Source organism: Ischnura elegans, chromosome 11 (assembly GCF_921293095.1).
Source record: "Ischnura elegans chromosome 11, ioIscEleg1.1, whole genome shotgun sequence".
In the NCBI taxonomy this organism is placed as follows: Eukaryota; Metazoa; Arthropoda; class Insecta; order Odonata; family Coenagrionidae; genus Ischnura; species Ischnura elegans.
Window position 1 is genome coordinate 11,375,665 of NC_060256.1, and position 19,957 is coordinate 11,395,621.

The 19,957-nt window shown below is 38.1% G+C and overlaps 2 protein-coding genes across 2 annotated transcripts in view; both read left to right on the plus strand.

Moving 5' to 3' along the window:
• LOC124167748 (UDP-glycosyltransferase UGT5-like) overlaps positions 1-3,873 on the plus strand; it is a 59,731-nt gene extending 55,858 nt beyond the window's left edge. The window contains exon 6 of the mRNA XM_046545761.1: positions 3,101-3,873. Coding sequence (XP_046401717.1) covers positions 3,101-3,413 — 313 coding nt within the window. The 3' untranslated portion in view covers positions 3,414-3,873. The remainder of the gene's footprint in view (positions 1-3,100) is intronic.
• A 9,593-nt stretch (positions 3,874-13,466) lies between these two features.
• Positions 13,467-19,957, plus strand: LOC124168442. The gene is made up of 3 exons (XM_046546681.1): positions 13,467-13,701; positions 16,860-17,241; positions 19,695-19,957. Exons 1-3 carry the CDS (start codon positions 13,525-13,527, stop codon positions 19,787-19,789), a joined length of 654 nt encoding a protein of 217 aa, XP_046402637.1. The 5' UTR covers positions 13,467-13,524; the 3' UTR covers positions 19,790-19,957.

Here is a 19,957-nt window from a genome sequence, read left to right on the forward strand (position 1 = left end):
CAGTGCCTCCATCTTGATTGAGATGTGACGTCACAAGGCAGTAGTCACCAGTGGAGTATCGCTGTATTCCGTCGCCTTCTTTAGCGCGGCGAGAGTTTCCGGGAATCGGTGGAGTTTTCTTCCTAAAAATGTCATCTAGTACCGAAAACATGAATTCAAAATAGAATTATAAATGATTTTTTGTTCCAAATTTCATCTCGACGTCGAAACAAAAGCCTGGAGAAGATATTCATTCCCGTGCCTTAAGCACAAGCTATACGGAATAAATGGTTCAAGGCTGCTCCTGACTCTTACCTATCGATGATATTCTGTTTTGAAGATCATTTGAAGGTATTGTAAGATCAAATTGATATTTATATTATAATAATTTACTTAATAGGTACCTCAGTCACATCAGAAAGTGTGTTGAGTCAAAATATAGCATCTTCCGCGTAGACCTACGTAATTTATAAACTGAAAGTAGTTTGGTTAAAGAATTATGGCGCGACTGTTTTTTTACACGACCGGGCAAAATGCGTACTTTGCCCATGATATGTGCATATATGATAACAAACGATTTTTGTTAAAGTTAATCTTTATTTGTTGAAATTAGTACATTTATAGGTGATACAGATATAAAGGTACACGGCAGGTCGCGCGGCGTAATTTGTACTCCACTGGTGACGGGTTCATCTTGCTGATCTAAAAAATTAGCTACAATACCTCGAACTTTGAAAACTCGCAATATAGGCAGTCAAAGTACATTGTAAGAATACACGAGACCATTATAGCCCAGAATGTACGTACAATGTCGAAATCCTTGGTTTTCAAAGATTGACGTATTTTATACGCCAGCGCGCCCGGTCCAGGGTTATCAACTTTTATTTCATCCTATTTGTTAGTTGAAATTATATTTCTGAATGGTTCTTTTAGCACTGCTACTGAGGTAAACTGGTAGGTACTGAGTACAAGGTACTGAGGTATGTACTGAGTAAGTAAACTCCCTTTGGAGTAATGTGAATTACAAGTGTTCGAGATATATGGCATTTTATATTCGCTTTGTGTTGTTATTAATTATGCCTGTACGCATATTGTTGCTTGCCGCGAGCCTTTAATGGTATGTGCTCTTGCAAGAGTGGTTTTCATTTTTAATGTGGAAGTTGGTCAGTATAAGCAAAGAAAAAATTAACATTTTAGCGCACACCAACCCTTGTAGTCATCGTATCTCGGCGTTTGTAATGACACTGCTAAAATACCTGAACGCCATAATGACGATAAAAAAATTGTCTCATGTCAATGATTGCTGCAATTATAATTAATGATAAAGTAGACGCCGTATGATCACAATGAAGGCAACAAAAAATAATGCTATGATGTAGACTTGAACCACAGTCTTTCGGGGATCATCTTTCCTTTGACTCGTGCACTCTACCACTACCCCAACCGGCCCATTGAGAAATTGAGGATATTTTAAATTTATATATATAACTTGTAAAAAGTAACGTATGAAAATTAATTAATTACAGCCTAACTAACGCCCTAACTGAAAAAGATGCAGCAAGGTACGCGGTCTCCCCTTGTTAGCCTTAACGTCTCGCATTTCTATGGAGCGTTGAACCTGTCCTCCTTATTCAAAAATTCAGTAACCATAAATACATCAAAGTTTGGTATACCATTTATAAATCGTTGGAATTTTCCTTCTCCCAACCAAGATTATCTTTTCTTGAACCCATCCTGGACAGCGAACCATTGCAACAACCAGCCAGCTCGGAAATAAGGCTAACATCCCATGATTCTAGTAGCGAAGGGCGAACGTTCCGGCCGGCGTGAATACATACGCAACGAATTAGTCTTGCAGCAAGCGTCTGAAATAGATTTATTAGTTTGACTCGGTTCTTACAATAAAAGTTTTGGCATGATAAACGACATTGTGCCAAAATATACCCAGCGAAAAATAAATGCCATCATGCATTTATTAAAGATTCAATGTGCTATTCTTACTACTCTTTCTAAACTTGAAGTTGACACGTAAATGAATATTAATATATTACGCAATGATGAAGTCGTTTACTCAAAAGAGAAGCAGCCACATATATAATCTGAAGATATTTTATGACAGCAAAAAACGGATACCCTCAAATTCAGTAATTTTTCTATGCAATAATAGTGGTAGAACTAAACGGTGTAGAAGCTGCCTTCTGCTACTGCCTTGTGACGTAACGGCCAATATTCAACATGGACACCCGTTTTCGCGGCCTTTGAATTTTTCCATATTTCAGACGGTCATCTCGAATCAAGTATTCACTATTAGGATTTAAACTGTGGTTTTACGACATTATGTTATTCTGAACTCTAATTTAAAAAATGTGTTTGGTGCATTTGAAACACTAGTGCACTTCCCTATTCCGCCAGTTTTGCTGCCACTTTCTTATTGGTCCGTCAGAGTAGCCTCCTCAAATGAGGATCTAGGTGGTGGTATCCAACATCTCAGTTCAAGGTGTCTGTCTGGGCCATGTCAATTGATTCTCGGCTGGATCTTGGATAACATCTGCCTTCTGTCACTATAATCCTGGCTTCATCAAATTTAATGCCATTACCTAGGATCGAGGCATGCTCCGATATGACCAACGGCTGTAATTGCCTATTCTTGCAGCCCCACACTCGTATGCGAATGAAATGTGGAATTTGATAAAATCAGGATTATAGTTAAAGAAGGCTGATATTATTCCAGACTTATCCAAGAATAAATCAATCAATACTGCTTGGATCCTAATTGGTGGAGGCTATTCAGACAGACCAATTGGAAAGTAGTAACAAAACATGTCGGATGGAGCCTGTATATAATGAGGGCCAAGATTGAGGATCGGCATCTTCGACCTAAAGACACCAGCAGTAGTGCCAGCAAAAAAACTGTTGTCTTCACGTAGAAACTGACACAGGAGTAACCAAAAACACCACCCCATACACAGAAAATTTCGTTGTCACCAGAGTTTTAATTGTCACTGTTGGTATTCATATTCATGTTATCAGATGTGCTGTGGTATTTTTGTCGAATTGTAGTGATAAGTTGGAATTTCACCTAATTGCTATTAATTTTATGACTATCTTCCAAAATTTTCAGCTTTTCCAAGAAAATGAAAGACCTGAGTGGCATCTGGAAGGACCGACCAGAGTCAGCAATGGAGAGGGCTGTGTATTGGATAGAATACGTTCTGCGACACAATGGAGCAAAACACATGAAGAGTGGTGCAGTCGAGCTTGGCTGGTGTCAGTATTATCTCATTGATGTTGCATCAATTCTGGTTGGAGCTGTCTTATTGGTGCTTGCAATTTTAGTGTTCACACTCAAGTTTTTGTTTGGCCTCTGCAAACGAAAGCCCACGAAAAAGGCTGGAGGGAAGGATAAGTCTTCCAAGCAGAAGAAGCATCAGTAATCCCATCAGAGCTCTCCATTGAGGGCAGCAGATAATTCAAAATTACACCCTTCTGCATCACTTTTGGATGGTTAGGGTATCAATCATTCCATGGAGTCATCAAGGAAAAAGACCCAGTCATCAGCATTTAACAAGTGAAATTTAAATTTTGAGTACCTGTAATCTTAGGAAATACTGGGTGTCAGGAATGTTATTCAAGACTTTCTACCATGGGTGATGAAAATCATGCGGGAAATGAGAGATCGAGTGATATTTTTTCATTGTTCAGGAACTAATTTGTGAATTCCTTCATACCTTAAAGTGTATTTGTGAGTTGTTTGATTGGTCATGTTGCTATGCCAGTGTGAATGTTTGTTACAACTGTTTTTACATCTTAATATTTTTATACAATTACTTGTTTTTTACACTAAGTATGGATTAAATGTAAAAGTTCAATAAACAAGATTATGGAATGTTCAAATTCTGTTGGTCACTTTTGCTTGCACATACACAAATTTTATACCAATCACCAGCCATTGCATAACCATATAAGTCAAGTAATTGCCACTTGGACTACCAATGATGCAATTACATATTGTTTAAAGAACATAAGAAACAAAGAAAGAAAGAAAAACAGATAGAACAGATTGGCAGACATGTGAGTAATGACGTTAAACTTAGAAGGTATATCAAATGGTGTCTGTACAAAAATACCTTCTACCTATTATATTTATCCTCTATGTTAAATTGACAAGTTTCCACAAGTTGACATTGCATGTTCGAAACAGTAAACCCCTGTTCACAATAATCTTGATGCAACCTGCCTTATTATGACAACAACCAATAGGTAGCATACATTTCCCAATTACAGCTGAACTACACAAGTCAGGGACTAGGGTTATTGATGGCTTGTGATACTTGTGACACTACCAAAAGAAATGCCATATTCCTAGCAAATAAGTACCTAGTTAGAATTAAATGAAAGGTGACCTTTCCAAATAAAATATCATGCTACGTTTAGTCGATACGCAAACTCCAAGCTTGGATAATACTTCAAGGTATTTTGAACCATCAAACCCTCTTCTATTCTTAAGAGTCCAATAGAGTGGCTTCCATTCTTGTCCACTTTTGCTATTCTTCCAGCAAAAATCAAATGCCCACACTATAGTGCCAAGTCAAAAAACTCCTACCTATACCTACAAAGTAATTCACAGAGTTTGAAAACACTCACTATCAGCAGCTGCCTAAATGTTCACATTAGCTCACCAGAGCTGAGTCCCTATTTTTAGCAATTTATTAATAATAATAATAATAATAATTTTTATTCACTTTAGGCAAGAACATTTGCATAGTTTCGTCAAATTGAATCAAATTAAATTTACAGAATTACAGCATATCAATAATTATTAAATATAATATTCATAAGATACAAAGGATTACCTGAGATTAAAAATGATTTTAAATAAATCAGTGAGATCATCAGACCTTCGTTCCTAGCCATGAAATCATACAGCATCAATCAGTAGCATAACCATGAGGGGTGCGATGAGGAGGATAGATCCCCTCCCAAAGCCTCAGATAATTTTTAAAAAATTATTTAAAACTATTGTCTAGTTATGACATATAATCTATGTCGTGATGATTTACGACGGAATTATGAGTGAAACCCAAATTTTAAGTACCATATGATTTTAAAGGCATTTCCTGACATAGCATTTTTCAAAAATGTCCCGGAAATGTTGCCAGGGGAAGAGGGTCGTCCCTCCATCCTCCCCCCCCCTAAATCATATTCCTAGTTACGCCACTGGTATCGATATTTTTAAAAGTAAAATAGTTTCACCAAACGTATTTCTCTGAATATAGTCCCCCTCTGAATATAGTCACCCCTAATTCTGAGGCTTCAGTATCGGGAAAAGTTAAAAAAAATGGGTTTGAATATAGTCCCCCCCTTTACTTTTACCACAGGTATTTTTGGAAAAAAAAAGGGGGGAATACATTCAGACATATACGGTACATACTTTGATCAATACCTTAATTTTTCATTTTTGCTAAAACAATTAATGAAATAGAACAGATGAACTGATGATAAACTCAAAACCAGTGGTGCTATAAGAGTCTGCAAAGTCATATTCCATGAGGAGTAGAGCACCCCTATAACTTTCAGCATGACGGACATGAATGCATGTCCTGGCTGCATTGCCAAAAGACACAGAGTGAGTTTTGTTTGCATCTCTGAGAGGCTGTCTTTAAAGGGTAGAAACACCTAATTATGTTTCAATACTGCACAAAAAAAATGTTCCAGGTTGAAAGTGTCCATTGCACCCTCTAAAACTTTGCTGTAGCACAAAATGTATGTACGCTTTAGCATCACAAGCAAACAAACTTACCTGCAATATGTATTGGGTTTTTACAGAAATTGCCATTTTCGAGAAAAAACACAAAATTTAGGTTAATCCTTAAGCTGCAGGAGCACATGATTTTAGCTACTATCCTCTATGGGAGAGTATAAAGAAATATTTTCCCTCTAGCCCTGCCAAGTGAGTCGCAAGAGTGAAGCATTATAATCTGGGGAAGCCCTTCTTTCTTTTTCATCAACAGAAGCAGTGGCGCAGTGAGGGGAGGGTTTTGGGGGATAAACCCCCCCCCCAGAGCTCATAGAAATTTTTAAGTTAAATCTATTTTACTCAATTGGATTAATATTGCTTCTAGAATAGTGTGAGGATTAATAAAATATCCCTCAGAAGGCCATAAAAATCACCATTTTGAACCATTTATCTCAAATTTTTTCCGGCAGAGGGCCTCCGCACCTCCCCTTTACCCTGGAGGGAATGCAATCCCCCAATCCCCCCAGTATTAGTTGCGCCTGTAACCCCCCCTAGCCTAAATTCCTAGCTGCGCCCCTGAACAGAGGGGCCTACATTTGGGCACTAGTCGTAGGCATATTAACCTTCCATCGGGTGCAATGGATGTGACAGGCACAGCACGAGTCTTTTTTTCATTTCTCCATGCCACTTGGCGGCATAGGCCCTTGGCACTTATAGTAGCTGTTTGTTTCTGACACGCTCTATGCAGCCTTTTACTTTTCGCATTTTTGCCGAAAGATCAGAGGCGGATTATTGAAGCCTCTGCATAATTTAGCAAAGTAACGACACAATAAAGCAAAATAAAAGCATTATTAAATAAATAAGATAGAAAAACAAAAAACACTGCTATTATAGAAGTCACATGCTAAAATACTTTACATATATAAGTGACAGACGGAGGCAAAATGCAGTGGAATGATGTCCTAAAGTATTAAAAGAAAATAGAGATGGCACTTTTTTTAAAGGTCATTATCAAGTACATACTAACGGTTGAAACGCGTCATACTCTAATTAAACCTGTGGAAAAGTGCCATCTCTATTTTCTTTTAATACTTTACATGTAATAATACTTAACACGTTGCATACGGATGGCGAGAATTCTCGTCATTTTCTTACCGAACGTTCCGGACGGATGACGAAGATTCTCGTCATGTAGGCGCGTCAACCTAAACAAGTTTAAAGCATACAATACGTGTTCGTTAGTACGTTTTCAGTTGTTGTTCGTTATTCATAATGAATTGATGCATCATAGCGTTTGATTGGGTAAATTTATATTCTAAACATTAGCTTTTTAACCATGTTTAAACCAAAGCCATATTTCCAATCTCAACACCTCCACCCAGAATCGGCGCTACTAGGAATTTAAATACCCCGTTACGCAACGAGTTAATAGCCTAAAAGCATGTTACACGCAACTTGCTCTATCGTTCTTGGGCTGTACGACGGCATGTAAAAGGGTATATGCATAGCACGAATAACAGCATGGTCGAACACTTGCCAGGAGATGGTGCTTTAAGCTTTGAAAGTGTACCACTGAGGCATTCTAAGAGTTAATAATTTTTTTCACATCTGTGCCTGTTAGGCACTTACCTGAACTCAGCAGTTTAAATATTGCGCCTGACGAAAGGTTAACAGCGTGGAGCAGGAGAGAAACAATACAAAATGGGAAGTACGATAGGAAATGCCGGGAGGCACCCCCTACCGTGTGGAATGGCCAAAGAGAGTTAAGCCGATATACCAATTATCACTGCTTCGGTCGTATTCGCGCAGTAATTAGGAAATTAAAGCTTAAAAGTATGGTTATAAACAATAATTACGATCAATCTAAGTGTGATAGGCATTTTTTATGTTAATGTCTATTCTTAATCAATAATATTAAAAACTGATCAACAATAGTTGCTCTCAACAATCAAATGAAATATCCTCTTGGTATCCAAAGATTCAAATGGCGCAAAGCAGTTATTCGTGTTTTTGACAGTGTTCCACCAATTTTGAAAATCTGAAAAAAAAATTAGATTATACTTCAGGGTAGGGGTAACAACATATATTTTTTTTGGCGTGTCTATTGTTTCCTAAATTTTTAAATTTAATTTTGAAATTTTCAACCTTATGTAAAAGTTGAGTTTTAGGTCAAAAAATTTTGAAAAAAATCAGGATGGTAGAACATAATTGTATTTACATATTAAAATTAAGATAACGATTTTATAAAAATAAAAACTGGAGATATGGTTAAAAAACTAAAAATCGTGTTTCAATTTTTTGGGATTATTTTCCATTGTTGAGGTCTGAAACTTTGGGGAAACATATAATTTTGGATGCACTTTAAGTGTTTATTTTTTATTTTTCAAAATCTCTGGGGGCACTTTTCACCATCTTAACCTGCTAGACCCTTTTGCCACACTCAGACAATCTTTTAAGCATATCTCCTGATAAAATAAACCTACGGTTATCCCTAATGGGATGACTAACCTATAAAACAAGGATATCAATAAACCTATGGTTATCTCTGATAATAATATGAATACTCCTGGTAATAGTCATCTAGTGAAGCTCGTTCAGGGTTACAGAAAATTTCTACAATGTGACAGCTCTTCATCTGTTTCTCCATCAAAAAGACAGCATACTCAACTACTCATAACTGGTAAATTGCGGCTGAGTCAGGAGGTAGGTCTCCAGGACTCCAAATTCTCAAGTCATCCAAAATTAGGTCAAGAGTTGTTATGACCAAGGCCTCCTTGTTACTATACTTTTTAGAATTATTGCTTAGATAAATTATCAGTTTAAATATTCTCTGTGTCTGCTCTCTAGGATGACTGTGGATCGCCTGTACTGCATGATAGACTCTATCCCTTCCTTTCAATTTTATGTGGATAAAATATCATTTTAAAGTAAGAGTTTCTGATAATTCTAGGATGAAACAATATAATGGCACTATACATCCTTGTGCATTAAAATTAAACATCAGATTAAAAATACAGGAAGAAAGATGCCCGTTATCCTTGGTAAAATTGAGTGTTTAAAACGTGCTTTCATAAACCTATCTGCCTACCTGTGACTCAGTTCAGGTATAAACATAATTTTTATATTTTATATATACTGACGAAAATAATGTTTTAAAAAAATATTTTTATAAATATTACTTTCTAATTATTTTAAAACAGTATTTTTTATACTATTTTATAAATAATATTTCATAAATACGTAATGAAATATGTATTACAAAATTTGAAAATCATGGCTCGCTTCGAAATGGTTAGCGCGAAGGTCTCTAAGAATTTCTAACATTCCGCTAAAACGAGAAAAATGGCTTATCGCAACACAAACGTTTGCTCAGAAACAACGACTATCGTTATCATTTTGACCTTGACAATCATAAGTCCCTAATCTAGGCTGCATTATATTTGTTCCATAAGTAGAGGAGCTTTCCAAAGGAACATTTTCGTGCGGTTTCGTCATATGTTGTAAAATACCAAAAAAACACACGGCGGCATTTGACCGAATAACCAGCTTTATTTTGCATGCATAGAAGTTTGATTTGTCTTCATTTTAAATCTATGTTTACAAGAACGTGTGATGGCATGAAAATTTGATAGGCTCAACAAAAACTTACCAGAAATATTCCCCGCAATTATAATTTTAGCTTATGATCACCTCTTACAACAATATCAATTCTTGCGACGCGACTGTTTCCACGTAATATGTCTATGATAGTGCAATTTATTTGGGTAAATTAGCAAGAACGGAAAAAGAACCTCGAATGAAATATATGGAACAAGTAAAGAAGGATGTGACAGAGAAGAAATACGCAGGTATGAAAAGGATAGCTGTTAGAAGGAATGAATGGAGATATAACCAAAACCATATATATATATTGCATATGTAAAACCAATCTTTGATTTGTTAATCAGTGATAATGATGGTGATAGGTAAATTAAGCAACATATATATTGGGTTATTTTGAAAAAATTCGTGCAGCGTTAATTTTTACCACCCATTTTTCTGAAGCTCCCAATAGATTTGATTGACCCTGTATTACTGAAATACAGTACAATATCTTGCAAAGATAAAGAAGTTTTTATTCTAACGTTTAATAAAGAATAATAGTTACCAATTTACCCGCGCGTTTGGATTGATTTGGCGTAACTCAAATACGTATTCAGATTTATGGCATTGCACATACAGCTAGGGTCAAGTAAACGCTTTTAATTACCTATCAACAAAAAGTATCAAATGCTGAAACATTGTATGGCTCACCACCACTCAAACTAGCAAATCTAAATCACCTTCCAGTAGAATTTTTTCATTAATATAATACAGCCTAGTTAGAGCTCCGACCTCCAGGAAAACAACCACGCGATAAGTAAGGCAGGCCACAAGTTGATTTCACTGTAGTTACGATAAAACAACCTAATTTTAAAATCCATGGCCCATTTTGGACCGGAAAAAACTGGGTCAAAATATATCGTGTATTTTAAGTTTCCAGGGCTTGATTCGAATACACTTTTTCCAAAGAAAAACCTTTACTTAAAGCAAAGTAGAAACCATTTTACCGCTTTGGGGTCTAAATACGTTTACAAATGCGTAGATAGGAAATACTGCTCACTAATATCTGGTACGTAAAACTCATCTTCAGAAACATACTTTTCGATGGAGCTATTTTTTAAATCTACCGAAATTGACATGTAAAACATGTTTTTGAAGTTCGGAAAAGATTTTCCAATATTTACCAGAAGCCAAATGAGGGCCCCATGGTCAAAGTAACCCATGTTGATAGGAATTAAAAATAAACGGCGTTTCACACGCGGTTCCATACCCAAAAAAATAAATATATAAACCAATAAAAATAAATTAGAATCCTAATCTCACAATCAGTCCAGATACCCTTAGAACCTACCATGACATATTTGCTTCCGTGCGTAAAAAGTAACATCCTCTGATTTCATTAATAATGCGAATATTCTTCTGCCATAGGGTAGAAGACATCAAGTCACGTGTAATTTTATGTTTGCATTTCAAAAAGTCCATAGAATTTAGGTATTTGTGAGTAGTTTTAACATTCATCATTTTCCCATGATTACAGCATATTTGCATACGTGCGTAAAAAGTAGCATTCTCTGATTTCATCAATAATGCGAATATTCTTATGCCATTCTGATGTGTCGAATCCTAGGGAAACACCTGCCTATATTCCTGACACTGCAATTACTTCACCACTCATTTCCCTTATTACGCAAGATAAGTAGAGTATACTTAAACCAAACCCAAGCAGAAAATGTTTTCCCTTGCTACGACTACCCGCTGTGCATCTGTTGGGGAAACTACTAACTCAGTAGCGTCTCTTCTCTGACGCTCCATTCAGTGGCGTAGCCAGGAATATCTTTCGCGGGGGATTTTGTGGAAAAGTGCTACGACCTATTATTTATTTAAATAAGTCTAACTTCCACCAATTGAATCCTGCATCTGTTGAACTTATTCGGAATGCTAGCATAGCATATCAGGCCAAACTCTACCTGGATTTGTCAGTGAAATTCCGTAAAGCGAAATTAAACATCGTCTATAATCCGAAGAAGTGCCTCAAATTGAACCTCTCTCCAAAATAATTAAGATGATTTTCAAATGTTTTGCTGAGTCTCGTACAAGATGATGGCTCAGTGAGCCGAAACGCGTTGTACGCAGTAAAACATTTTTTGGAAAAGTGCTACGATCTTTTATTTATTTAAATATGTCAAACTTCCACAAATTGAAGACTTAAACTGTTAATTTTAACACTTTTCATAATCGAAAAAATCATTTTTTAAAGAAAAAATTTGTAAATTTATGATTTTCAATATCTTGTTATCTTTTATGAAGGAAAATAATAAAGTTTTTATACTTCGAGGTGTTCGGACCCCCCGTACTCCCCTGGCTACGCCACTGGCTCCATTGTTCGATATATATGGCTACATTTTATAGTTTCCGCCAATAATTAACGATGAAATTTCAGCATTATGCATTAATACGTTGGAATAATAACCTCTTAATCGTTGAAAGATATGAAACTGTATTTCTGTGTTACGACGACAATTTAATTTTTCGGGAACTTCAGAAAAAGTGGGTAGTAAATTAAATAGTGTACAAATTTGACCAAAATACCCCATATATGTTGCATAATTTATTTAAAATATTCAAAGTATTGCATATTATGTGAAGACAGTCACATCGTAAGAATTGATATTGGTATGCAATGCGATCATTAGCTAAGAAATTGTAATGAGGGAATTTGACTTATCAGCTTTTGTTGAGCTTGTCAAATTTTGATATTAGAACACGATGTTGCAAACATAACTGTAAAATATACGATCGATCAAACATACATGCATGCGCAATGAAATTGACAAATTCCGCAGTGTATTTTTGTGGGCTCTTACTATGCATTACGAAACTGCAGGAAGATATTCCGTTGAATATCTCATCATGGAAAAAATAAAATGTAACACAGATGTTATGACTTGTGGTTGCCAAGGTCAAAATGAAAACCATTATTTCTTAGAAATCAAAATATATAGCTGTCCTATTTAAATGTATGATTTTCCAGTACATGCGTATTGAAAATTATATATCAATTCAGGCAACCCGCAACCCTACCAAGCACATCCATAAGCAAATTTCTGGGGAAGTTCCCGGCAGGAATAAAAAAATAGTGGCAAAAACAGAGAACGAAGTCCATCATGAAGGTAGGTAAAACCTTTCGTAGCTGTGGCGAACAAGGTTATGTATGCGATGACGCATGCCATAATGGTTGTTTTTCAATATCAATCTTCACACGGTCAAAGTTAAGCAAATTTCCACGAAATTGAAAGTATTTTTTTTAATCATCGAGTTCAAGCTACTGCATAGTACAAGTTGCATTGGGGAATACATAATTAAAACTAGCGTTAAAGATTTTTCACAGCTGTTAGTTTCACCATATCCACGAAGTAACCTCCTGATTTAAAATTTGTTTTCTGTTCACTTCGATAATTTAATATTAATTGCAATAATAACAAGTTTTGAAATAATATTTTTTGGACATTAAGATATTTAGACCACGATTATTGTAGAGGCTTCATAAGTGCCATCAGAAAAATTCATCTACGATCACTGGTCACGCCGAAGATAATAGCGGTAATGCACCGCTTGATTTTATCCAAATCTACCCACTGGTAATAGACACATGCAAGATCCCACGGCTATGGTAGTAAATCACTTTTGCTTTCCTTATAAAAAAATATTATCCACATCAAGTAAAAATACTTCAACGTTCATCGAAATGACTTTTATAAGCTGAATAATACACTTTCTTCTGCAATAATGGCTGTACCTGCTCTTACTTAAGTAACATTAACAAACATTACCGTTGACTCTTCATATTACTGAGTTCTGATTTTAATCCGGGATTTGAACAAACAATTTCTCGCTAAAAAAACGTATTCAAATCAGAAATAATGAGAGGTTACGTCAAAACGATATCCTCCAAGCTTGCACATGACACTTTTTACAGTGTATAATTGAGGGCATATAACTAATATGCAAGCATAGGTATATTGCTGCAATAAAGAGATAATTCCATGCAATGATGCACGTGCATAGTGCATAGATGAGCTGTATACTTTTCTTATATTACACACTATGAGTGCACACATAAGAGGTGCCTAGGTACTGAGTAAAACCCTGTATATAAAGCAAGGGTGGGTTCCCTCGGGGCAGTGCCAGAGTTTACCAGCCGTCAGTGAGTTCTGAGAGATACAGGGATGGCGATGAGCAGATCTTTCTTCCTTGGGGCCCTAGTGGCATTGACCACCATCCTGTCCTCAACAGAGGGGCATGGGAGACTCATGGACCCGGCAGCCAGGGGTACAATGTGGAGGAAAGGATTCCGGACACCTGTCAACTACAATGACAACCAGCTCAACTGCGGAGGACGCTGGGTAAGGATACAATCACCGAGTGATATATTTCAAACCAGGCGAAATAAACACAAGTTCACTTCAATTATTTTAACTTATATATTAGAATTTTTCAGAGTCCCTTTATACCGACTTTTTCTCGCTCTGAATAGTCTAAAGCAGGGGTCTCCAAAATACGGCCCGCGGGCCAGATCCGGACCGCGGAGGGCTTTCATCCGGCCCGCGCACTCGTTTCAGGAAGCGCGCGATTCTCGCTCGTTTAACTCTGTGAGACGCCGCTAGGAGCATGCTAGTACGTCACAGCTCAAAATAGACGTTGGTATCGGATATTTCAGTTGACGTTGGTATCGAATACTTCAAGTTTCGGCAAATTTGCTATCCGGCCCGCGGGGCGATTCGGAACTTGGAATGTGGCCCTCGTGGCCTAGTAAATTGGAGACCCCTGGTCTAAAGAGCCAGTGGCGCAGCGAGGGGGAGTTTTGGGGGATAAACGCCCCCCTCAGATCTCAGAGAAATTTTAAAATTTAATCCATTTTAGTTAGTGCATTGATATTACTAATAGAATAGTGTAAGGATTAATAAATTATCCCTCAGAAAGCCGTAAAACCCATTTTGATCCGTTTATCTTAAAATTCCGCAATTTACTAATCTCGCAACCACCGCTTATTCTGGTGGATATTCCATACCTCCACACATTCCGATATTAGTTGCACCTAAACCTCTCCTCCCCACCCCAGCTTCAATTCCTAGATGCGCCCCTGTAAAGAGCCTTCCACGGAAGAGAGAATACAATATTCTAAAGAGTGAAAACAGCCATCCACGGAAAATTTGTGTATTTGATAAGTTTTTCAACGAAAACCGCGGTCAGTCTTGAAAAAGGCATAAACTGAGAAGAAGACATCAAATAGAGATTGCTTAAAAATATTTAATGTATTAAAGTAACAAATTACTAGTCTTCTCGTAAATAAGGTTCATTTTGTTTCTCGCTCATTTTATATATTTTATCCGCGTTTGGCTTAATGGATAGATTACATAATTTGAATGTTTTCCATCCTCAGTGGTTTACAAAAGTTTAATTGAGAATAAATTCAAAGGGAATTTCGCAATGCTACAGAATTATGTGCTCCATTGGTTCATGAGCAACTGCACGTAAGTAAGAACTTGAGGAGCAGATTACAGAACAAAACCTTTTAGAGCCGTAAATAACGAGAGAGGCTAGTCTTTGAATACACGCATCATCTGATGAGTCAATAACCGAGTTTCAGACATTGGAGTTGTCGTGATCGCGGGTTGCGAAATTCGTCGGTGGGACCACGTTCAATAGTGCGAAACTTGGTGGTGCAGGGGGGAAAAGAAAGCTCATGTGAAATGCGAAGACATTAAACAAATGAAAATTCAGAAGGAGAAATATGGAGTCGGAAAGAGAGAGAGATCATAACTTCAGATCTGAACTCTACAAGGTTACATATAACGATTACCGCAGTTTTAAGCAGTGTTTAAGCTGAACAGTTGATCTTTGTATTTTCCTCAAACTAAATTCTTGTACTAAATGCCATGTCAGCGGAACTGTTGTAAAAAAAAAGACAACGGACGCGGTGAGAACCCGAAAAAATATGCAGAGATCATGTCATCAACGCCGCGAAAATCTTCGAACCTATAAGCTGGAAAGTAGCGAAAATCCATAAAATTGAGGGTTTCATTGTCCTGCAACAAATCCTTTCGTCACCATCGTCCAGAAACCTTCCGATATCCCTCGCTCGCGTTTCAGTTTTCCTCACTTAAGTACGCCAAATTCTCAAAACCTTCTCAAGGCATAGCATAGCTCTTATGGGTTGGTTTTATAATTCCTTGTTAACATTTTAGGGAGGAATAATCGTTGTTATCGAATTCATCAATTTGAGGTCACACCGTAGAATGACTGATTTTCTGAAGTAATTTGATTAGCAACCATTTCAAGTCAAGGCTGTGACATGTTACGTTTAAAGCTAACGAGACATTATAAAACCGATCCTTTTTCACACAATCATTTGGTCAGGAGTGCCCAACAGCTAGTGTCATCATACATAGTATCATATTTAAAATAAATAAAAGATTGTAGCACTTTTCCACAACATGTTTTACTGCGTACCATGCGTTTCGGCTCACTGGGCCATCATCTGGTACAAGACAGACTTGTTACAGATGATGGCTCAGTGAGCCGAAACGCGTTGTACACAGTAAAAAAAATTGTGGAAAAGTGCTACGATATTTTATTTTAAATATGTCTAACTTCCACCAATTGACGCCTGAATATGTTGAACTTATGCATAGTAGCCCTTAGAAATACGCACATTGGGTATGGAAAGGGGAGGCTGAGTCATCTGTTTCCAAGTTTTTCGGGGGACTGCGCTATCGAGACATGGGTGTGAGCATCCCTGGCTAACTAGTACATCCCACTACCGAGCTATGCCACTAGACAGGCAACGCAGTGGAAGAGTCTTCGTAAATACGAATGGGACTATAATGCCATCATTTCGTACAGCGGCATTGTTATATCGCGAGTGAAATTCACTTAAGAGTATCGATTATACAGGGTTATCATATAATAATGGTGCGACATGCTTTAAATGAAAACAGAATTAACTACCGAGCGATTTTTTTATTTATCGAATTTGTCGTCTCAAAAAGTTATTTTTAAATAATATATAAATTTAAATACGTGCGCCCTTATTCGCCAGACAAGAGAGAATTCCGACGATGACATCGGCCTACTCCTAACGTAAGGCACCAAGGGGACCACGACTTAACGTCCGATTCGACGGACGGAGTGCTGCACTTTAAGTGACCTCTTCAAGGCACCCAGGATCGGACAGCCTCTGAAAAATCTCTGACACCCTGTCCTTACTATCTACCTATGAATTACTGAACATTGTTTTCAACATGCCCTCCCCGCAAAGCACTCACTCCGTACATACCTTCTCTATCTCCTCCGCATCTCATCTAGAAGCTGCCTTTCCTCACCCACCATATCCAGCACTTTGTCGCGCCTCCTCCTCTCCTTCCACTTCACTTTCTCCAGACCCACATCTCGAACGCCTGCAGTCTTCTCTCGTCCTCCTTACTAAGTGTCCATATTTCCACACTCCAGCAACAGGGCTCCATCTCGCATATAAATTAACTTGAACTTTGCTTTGCTTCAGTCGCAGTTCGGGCAAAACGGGGGTCGCTGCGGCCCTTGCGGCGATGACTTCTCAATGCCGCGTCCCAGGATGAACGAGAACACGGGAGTGTACGGCAGGGGTGTCGTGTCTAAGACCTTCACCTCGGGACAGGAGATCACCGCCACGGTGGACTTGACGGCCAACCACAAGGGATGGTTCGAGTTCCGCGTTTGTCCCCTCGCTTCCAAGAAGGACATGGAGACCGAGGAGTGCTTCAGCAGGTTCCCCCTTCAACTCGCAAACGGCTCTGGGTCGCGGTTCATCGTGCCAGACTACAAGCCCGGGCAATACCAAGTCAAACTGAGACTCCCAAGCGGCCTGCGTTGTGAGCAGTGCGTCCTGAGGTGGGAGTACAGGGCAGGTGAGTAATGCCATGGGGTCACAAAGATAATAGGGAGGGCATATACGTCCACATCATCATTATAAGTCAACAATCCTAAGATTGGTTTGACGCAGCTCTCCATTCCGTTCTCCAACGGGACTGCATAGAGGAAGTCCAATTCCATCCCATAGAAGGCTGACTTCTGTTGCCAATTCCGTCGCATTTTAATCGGCTTTCAAAAATTCCCGCGGCGCTGTGATAAGTGCAATGCGATACACTTTTTTCCAATATTTTGCAACATGAGGTTTGTAATTTCGAGGAATGGCATTGAAAAGTTATGGATTAGATAAATCACATCATGTTGTAAATAAATTTCGGTTGACACCCCTAATCATACCTTATTTTCCCTTGATACTCGGATCACTTTTTCCGTTAGCGACGCGAGTGAAGACTTCTGTAAACCCATTACAATAGGCGGTGGTCGAAAACACATAATGAGACCGAATTTATGATTCTCCATTGTAATATTCGTGCTTCTCTCCTATCCGCTGGCATTATCATAGCGACGTTCTTCTCTTTCACATCCTTCATAACTTGTCTATCTAACTCATTCGGGACTCTGTCCCTGTCCCTTACCCTTATTCCCTTCCACCTGTCCTTCTACGACTATTTTCATGTGGTCAACTAAGTTTTCCTGTCTCCTACTTAGGGCCTTTGGAATACCTTGTAGCGATTGCAACGCTGAATGAAATTCTTATGAAGTTGCTGTAGAGGAGCATGTATTACATCTTCATAACACATACTGATTTGGTAGCCGAGATGGCTTTGCTTTATATTGGCGGCGAACTCTCTCGAACGTCTTGCCGGAACTTCCTCGAATATTCTGGATTTCTCTGGAAAGAGACAGAAAAAATACAGGCCGGCGCCGACATTTGAACATCGAACGCGTATCCTCCGGTCCAACACCTTGGTGTGGAAAATTAGGCGCCATTTTTTCCCACTCTTTTTATCACTTCTTCATTACTAACTCGGTCGATGTATTTCACCTAAACAATTCTTCGGTATCACCTGGGAACGAATATAGACACAAAAGATTTTGACCATAAGAGAGCGCTACATGTGAGCGGTCGAATCATCAGTCCTCCAAAAATAAGGCATAGGGGAAGGTTGCCTAAATCGCACCACTTTTGTAAAAAAAAAACAAACTAAAAAACCAGTGAGGCAATATAAGTTTTTAATGCTGATTAATATGAGGAGGAATGTCTACTTCTCTCACAATTTTTGGGGACAATCGATTCCAAGTTTAACACATGTATAAAAATTCAATTTCAAACCTCTGCAAACGGTGCAGCCGGTCTCCCAAATCGCACCATTGGAGGCCAAAATTAGGAAATGATGTTTCAACGACAGTGAGAGGTAGAGAGGCAAGTTATTGAAGATTATTTTTAGATCCCTTAGCAGAGCAAACATGTGCATTAAAATATCCATAACATAAGGAACGAAAAAAGTTAAATAAGTCATATATTTGACTATAAAAATAGATGTACCTTTTTGCTTGATAAAAAATTTGTAATAACTGAAACAAAATTTAAAAGCCTTCTGTAGAAGTGTTTATTCTTTGTAATTGTCTTTTCGCATCAGCTTTTTTAAGACTTCTTACATCGCACAGGTATAGACAGACGTGGTGCAATTAGGCAGCGATCGCCATTTCATATGAAATCATTTCCATTGCCTAAAAGCATGATCATACCTCGCTATTAATATCACTACATGAAACACAATAAACTTCAAATATATGACATATAGCTAAATATAAGTAAATAAAACCTATTTGTTTTCAGTATCCTTGTAAAAAGACGAAAGAAATAGCAGGAGAGACACTCCTTTCCTTAATACCTACGCACCTGACTTGTCACTACACCAGTGGCCACAATTGAAGTGTGGTGTGCTTGGTGATACAGGAAGTTCCAAATGCACCCATTAGATTGCATATATATCTAATACATTCGTTTCTAGGATGGTGACAGTGGCGCCGACTCCTTGGGGCCCGAGCCCCCTCATAAATTCGTAATGGGTGTGAGGAAAAAATGTGTCAGGCTTGTCGATTTTTCCCGGAGTGCCCAGATATCGAGATTAGAGTTATCAGGGTTCTAATTTTGATCATATGACTCTTCTAAAATGCATAATGAACTTAAAATTCACTACTTACAAAAATTCCCGGGGCATGATCCCCGGTTTGGGACCCCCCCTAATATTTTTGGTAAGTCGGCATCCCTGGATGGTGGTGTGATTTGTTAATCGTTGCGATTTAGACAACTTTCCCCTATTGATGGAGTCTTACGAAGCTGTCTGGCCAATTCATTGAAATATCCAACATGAAATAATGGGAATAAACAATAAACTTTCTCATGCCCACAGCAGAGACTGCTTGCTTTGCTTAGAAACCGCTACCATTAATGATATGAATTTTCTTTGATTCCTCGTATGTTTAGGCAATAGCTGGGGAGTGTGTCCAGATGGAACGGGAGCTATTGGGTGCGGAGATCAAGAGACCTTCAGGAACTGTGCAGATATAGCAATCCTTTGAGGAGTATCATCCAAGGAGAAATCAAAAGAAGATACCTATTCAACTTTTGCACCACTGCGGCTGCTCACATCCCACGGAATAGGATTTTTTTCTTGCTTCGACTCCTATCCCTCATATTGCACAGCATGAAAAAATACCCTGAAAATAAAGCCTCTAGATCCTATCATA

Coding starts and splice junctions, on each gene's coding strand:
- LOC124168442 (XM_046546681.1), top strand. CDS start 13,525: ATGGCGATGAGCAGATCTTTCTTCCTTGGGGCCCTAGTGGCATTGACC. Junction 13,702..16,859: donor TCAACTGCGGAGGACGCTGG/GTAAGGATACAA, acceptor GCTTTGCTTCAG/TCGCAGTTCGGGCAAAACGG. Junction 17,242..19,694: donor GAGGTGGGAGTACAGGGCAG/GTGAGTAATGCC, acceptor TCGTATGTTTAG/GCAATAGCTGGGGAGTGTGT.